The 6,196-nt window shown below is 27.3% G+C and overlaps 1 protein-coding gene and 1 long non-coding RNA gene across 16 annotated transcripts in view; both read left to right on the top strand.

The window, feature by feature from the left end:
• LOC102680462 (plasma membrane calcium-transporting ATPase 3) overlaps positions 1-6,196 on the top strand; it is a 64,331-nt gene that overhangs the window by 48,084 nt on the left and 10,051 nt on the right. For 3 of the 15 annotated variants that reach the window (XM_006607411.2, XM_006607413.2, XM_006607414.2), the window contains one exon: positions 1,307-1,792. The exons of 9 other annotated variants lie outside the window; for them this stretch is intronic. In XM_006607411.2, the coding sequence (XP_006607474.1) occupies positions 1,307-1,792 (486 nt within the window). Of the gene's footprint in view, positions 1-1,306; positions 2,143-6,196 lie in introns of those variants that run through there. 3 more of the 15 variants (XM_031508367.1, XM_006607412.2, XR_004149699.1) reach the window with 2 other exon arrangements.
• LOC102681709 lies at positions 125-749 on the top strand. The gene is made up of 2 exons (XR_420552.2): positions 125-391; positions 474-749. It is a non-coding gene; the product is annotated as an uncharacterized LOC102681709 (long non-coding RNA).

The raw sequence follows: 6,196 nt of genomic DNA, 5'->3' as shown, positions 1-6,196 counted from the left end.
AAAAAAAAATATATTGATTCAAATTGTTACAAATACCTCAAAATTTTTGTTTTCATCCTTACTTAACATTTTTAATCCTATATTTCAATTCTGAATACATTTAAAAAAACTGCATATTTTTTTTTTTATATATTATTCCAGTTTAATTCATATTCTAAATTAAATAACTCTAATTTTGAAAAAATTTTATTCAATGATTAATCGATTTAATGTATCATTTCTTTTTAAGAGAGGCTAGTGTAGTCAATTAATCAAAAGCAAGATGTGAAGCTATTGAAATTTAATATTTCAGTATTCAGGTTTATCCAAATCTAGTAATACTATTTAGGGGATGAGAAATAGTTCCTTCGAATAAATTGTGTCATTGAGAAGGAATTAACTAATAATAATGGTACGTAATGAAGCAAAGAACTCGTAATTAGTTCCTTCTTTTTTTTTTTTGTTTGATCTTTTCTTCTTTGATCTTTTGCCAGAATAAATAGGTACGCACAGTAAAGGTAGATGCGCGCATGTACGCCTGGCTGTAGAGCCACGCCCGAGAACGCAGTCATTTAGATCTGAACTCGGATGAAATGCAACCAAGTCCACAGCGAAGAGAACAACCCACCCGATGTGTGCACACTATTAGACGAACTATATACACATGTATATATTACACTATTAGAGAAAAATCTACAAATCTATACACGAAATTTATCCTTGCAAGAAAACCGGAAATCTCTCCCTGCGAAAAAAAAGAAAGGAAAAAACATGGATGAAAAATATATAGCACAGCAATTGAATAATCATAAGGCATCATCAAAAAGAAGAAAAAGTATGAAGATTATATACGTACTTATATACAGAATATTGATATATTCATGGGATATTTTTGGAAGATTGATTCTGCAGATTAAAACAAATACAAAAATTAGTGTATGAAAATATCAATTGAGATTCATTTATTAAATTTATAAATCCAATTTTAACTAAGTTATAAGCAATTTAAATTTTTTTCAATTTCAATTGCTTATAATTTAACAAACAAATCTCGATCAACATTTTCATATATCAAATTTTGCTTTTTCGTTTTCTTCTAGAATTGATCCCCCAAATCCTATTAATATATTTAACACTCTGTATACGTGTATATAAACACTATATGTACATATCTTATATAGTCTTTATATCATAGAAAGCCTAATCTACATGAAAAACATAAGTATTGACACACACAAATTGAGATAAATACAAATATGACATGCTTGTGTGTCGCTGGCTTGCCTCCTCGCTTCCTGATAGAACATCCTCTTCCCTGTTTTTGCAGCTTCGAGTAATCAGAGCGTTCAAGTCGACTCTAGAAGATTTGGAGGAGCGTCGCTCTGTCCATAGTTTACACAGCTTACACAGTATGCGCAGTTCACGCAGCCACACTGGGCCCCGACCACTTTCTGACTTCACATACATTGACGAAGACCCGACAAACAGTGCGCTGAACGCCAGCAAGGGCAATTTGCCGAACAAGACCGCCGAGGATCATACGACCGCCAGGATGAACAGCTCTACGTCACCATTGTTGCTCAGCGTTACGGGATCAGGCATCGCGTACAACCATCATAATACCACCATAAACACCATCAATGACAATAGATCCTCGTCCAATAGTGCCCTAAACCAGGCCCAACAACCCAACCATACGCAGATGCAGAATAGCAACAACAGAGACAGCAACACAGGAAACTCCCTGCTTCTCAGCTCCAATAATTTGGCCATCCCGGAATTGACGAAGCTCGTGCATGAAACCAGCATTTAAAAGGCAGCTTTGCGTGTCACCACTGTACACCATTAAACTTCCCATTTTTTCATTATTATATCCCTCTCATTTTTCTTCCTCTTACTCTATATTGTCTGAATCATTTTTGTTTTGTACTTTTTTTATGGTTACACCTTTTCTTTATCTCTTTATCTTTTTATTTTTTTTTTTTTTTTATCATTACGTCTCTTGTCATCACTACTATATTTTCATTTTCAATCAGAACACTATCTTCAGTTACTATTTGCTATTTCTTGTTCGAGCTCCTTTGCGCGACAAATATTATGGATTTTCTTGTCTTAACAACTTACTTATAATGATTATTTTAAATGATACTCATTGATGTATGACATCGCAGACTTTTTTTAATGACTTCGCAATGCTGAGAAATACTTGACTTTGGATGTTCATTTCGGCTATTGTTACCTATTTCTTTTCCGTATATTTTTTATTTCTTAAAAATCTACTATATTGTTACTTTTATAAATATTTATCTGTCTCTTCTCGGTTTCTACATTGAATTCTACGGTATTATCTCTTGTATTTTTTGGCTACAAGTTCTTTAGGACACTGTTATTTGACTTGTGAAGAATTTTTTATTCTTTGCATTTTAACATTGTCTCTTTTCTTGTATTGAGAGTATTTTAAGTATTATGAGAGTGTAAATTTTTATTCTCAAGATTTTACAATTTTTTAAGGCTACATTTCATATTTAATTACCATTTTTATTTTAGCTTTTCAAACTGGTTTTTACTTCAAATTATTGATTTTATTCTTGTTATTTTTTCAAGTAAGAAATTTTTTATTCTGTGACATAATTCATTTTTCTTCTTTTTTGTTTTCTTCTTTCTTCTTTCATGGAGCTTAAAATGCTCTACTTATTGGAGGAACACGTTATTTGCAACGCTCAGGCATCGCTTCTTTGCAATTTTAGAAGAAAGAGAGAGCTACAAGTACTTAAGATTCATTTTAAAACAGAGATCTGTTTAGGCTGTCCGTTCGAGCTTCTTCACGTGATAACTCAGTTTATCAGTCTCTTTTATATTCTCTTTTATGATACCGAGCACAGAATACAAATATATATTTTAGGTTCACTTCAATATTACTTAAAAAAAAAATTCAGAATTTTTCAGATTATTTAAAATTTTTCTATTTAATTAAAATTATTTTTTTTTCAATTTCGTTGCAAGATATTTTAATGTTAAAATTTAAGTATTATTTATAAGTGAGAGAAAGGAATTTAGAACTTAGAATTCAAGCATTTAGAATTCTCTGCTGAATCAACTATATTTTTCACTTTTGTTCATCTTTTCTTATTTAATTTATGTCATTTTATATATGAAACCAAATATGTTTTGGAAATATTTTAAGTTCAAAAAATAATATTTGATATAATCCATTAAAAAATATTAGATGGTTATCTATTGTCTGCGTGCACGACGACTTGGCTTATATGCTTGCTTGCTTGATATGTTTCTTCACACACTATTTGTTCATTAAATTTACATATCCTATTTGCCTGCTTATTTGCCATAGAACTTAATCTAAACAGAGCAGTTTTCATTCGATCTATTTTTATCAATAGAAACAATTCCATTTGGTTTTCAAAAGAAAACTATTTTTATTATTTTTTATGAATGGAAATATGTCATGATGAGTTAAAAGATGCATTGGTCTCTTTTAGAATTTTCCTAAAATTTATTGTTTTAATAGAAAATGTACTTATGTTCGATTTTCTCTTTGAAAACCTATATATATATATATACTATCAAAAACCATTATTCATTATAAAAATGAAGGCTTCTATGATTTAAGAAAAGTTGAATGCACTTTATTATCTTTCAAAGATATATTAGGAATCATAACAAATCGTTATGACTTAACATAATTCACTTGTAATTGTCTTTAATTAATCTTTACTATCTAGTGTTCATTTTGGAATATCGTACAGGGTGTTTATAAAGTCTATATAATCTAAGTTTTTTTGTAGCATATATGTGAGTCAAGAAATTTTATGTTTTGTTTCTATATTTGATTCCTTTGTTAAATGGAATCAATCAATGGAATGGAAGTAAATCATATTGAATACTATTAAATTTGTGTCATTTCTTAAGCTTAATATTAAATAATGACATTAGTACTATATTGTGCTTAAAATAAAATAAAAATTAAAAAAAAATAAAATTTTTAATAAAATAAATTCTCTAATGATTTTGTATAATATATAATACGAAAATTAATATTAATAAGCTATAATATAAGAAATTTATATCTACATAGATCATTTAACAATTTTAACACTAAACGTATTATAACTGATCAAATGAAATAGTTTTGAAACGTGATTCGATTTTCTGCATAAAATGTTGGTACATTTAATGTTTTAATTACAATTTTAAATTAAAACATTAATTAAAACATTAATTATTACAAATTTAATTACAATTTTAAATTTAATTAGATTTTTAATTGATAAATACTCATAATTCTATTGTTAAGCAATTATTATTTCTTTTTTTATTTTATTTTTATTGAAATGAAAAGCAATAAAATTCTATGAATTACAAAAATAGTTCAAGACTCCATAGACACTCTGTACGGACTCATTCTTTCATTTATGCATTTGAAAGCAATCTTTCTGTAGCTCGGTTTCTCTAAAACCTGTTAGACTCTCCATGAATAATAATCTAAAGAGGTTTCATACAAGTGAAATAAGAGCAAAATCAGAGTATAGTATATCATGAAAAAAACGAGGTTAGCAGCTGTAAAACAATCAATTTATTGACTCTTATGGTCTGCCAATAAAAAAAAAAAAATATGAAGAGCACAATTCGTTCCTTTTTTCAGTAAAAAAGCACAAAGGATTTTGCGAAGAGCAATCAAGGGAACGACAATAAAAAGATGTACTTAATTATGAGATCGGATCTCACTATTGTTCTCTTCTCCTTATTATCTTCTTTTTTCACTTAAAGATACAGTGAAACCTTAATTCATCTATTTTGTATCATAAATCACTAAACCATTATTTTCAATTTTTATGTTAAAAACTGTAAAATAATTAAATAAGAAAAAGTAAACAAGATAAGAGAAAAGAAGTAAAATGAGGAAAATTTAAAATGTATCTTCATAGAGAAATTCTGGAAATAAGATTTAATGTTTCATTGCGCAACTTTATCAAAAATTATTATTGATAATAATATTGGTAATCATCTGAGTTTATTTTGATTCGTTTGGATAACAAATGAGAAATATGGCAAACTTATTTTTTTAAATTCCATTTAGATTAACGAATCGTAGTCAATTTTTCTTTGTTCCATTTTTTTAACCTTTTAAATGTTTCGCACAGATGTGTATCGTGTAAAACACATCAACTTAAAAACTATATATATCCACTGCCAAGATTGCGAAATAAACGAATATATTAATATTTCATGAGAAAATTATATAAATGAAAAGAGAAAAAAAATAGTCGCGATAGGTCTTCTCTCCTGATTGCAATGATCAGTTAGAAATCAGTAATATATATTTCTTAATTATTAGGCTAAAAATCTTTCTCATAAAGCTTCTCAGTTTAAAATCGTATTATAATTGATGATGAAACATCAGGTCATTCTGTACATAATATCCTATTGTAATTAAATTACTGAATTATGAATTCTAAGAAATATGTTTCTGATTCTATTTTAGATACATGGTGGTTTTCTATTGAATCTTTTATTTCTTTTCGATAGAATTTTCTTTTATAGATTATAAAGTCCTAAAAAACTCGATAATTTGAAAGTTGAGAATTTTAATATATTGCATTGATAATTCTATGAGAATGAAAAATATTTCAGAAAATACTTGTTACATAATTAATGTATTGCAATATGTTAAGATATACTGCAATACATTAAGAAATATACATATAATACAATGATCTTTAACTAACTATTGTGCACAAATTTGTATTATTCCTGAATTTGTTTTCACATAATTGTTTCTCTCATTAATAGAATTAAAATTGTAAAATTTATTGAACATTGATCTTTGATTCAAGTTTTTTTATCGAAAAATTTTTAAATATTCTAATATGGAGTTCAAATTTCTGATTCATTTAGGATTCTCTATCGTTATTTACCTCATCAGATTTGAATTCACTGTATATTAAACATACAATTCATAAAATCTATTGGTGACGATATTCGTCGTTATTCTTGTATCTTTGAGAAAAGATATAATAATTCTTGCGAAGAAACATTGTGTTCGCAAAAATATTATTGTTAAAGAACTTATTTCTGTAATGTAAAATGATTATTTATATATATATATATAAGTGTGGAAAAAAAATTGTTGCAATCGAGAGAAAAGTTTAATTTTTAATATTTACAAATAATTAAATTTGTTATATTGGAACGATGAAAA

Source organism: Apis dorsata, unplaced genomic scaffold, assembly GCF_000469605.1.
Source record: "Apis dorsata unplaced genomic scaffold, Apis dorsata 1.3 scaffold_5, whole genome shotgun sequence".
In the NCBI taxonomy this organism is placed as follows: domain Eukaryota; kingdom Metazoa; phylum Arthropoda; class Insecta; order Hymenoptera; family Apidae; genus Apis; species Apis dorsata.
The sequence above is the reverse complement of the archived record's forward strand: the minus strand, read 5'-3'. Positions and strand labels throughout refer to the sequence as shown.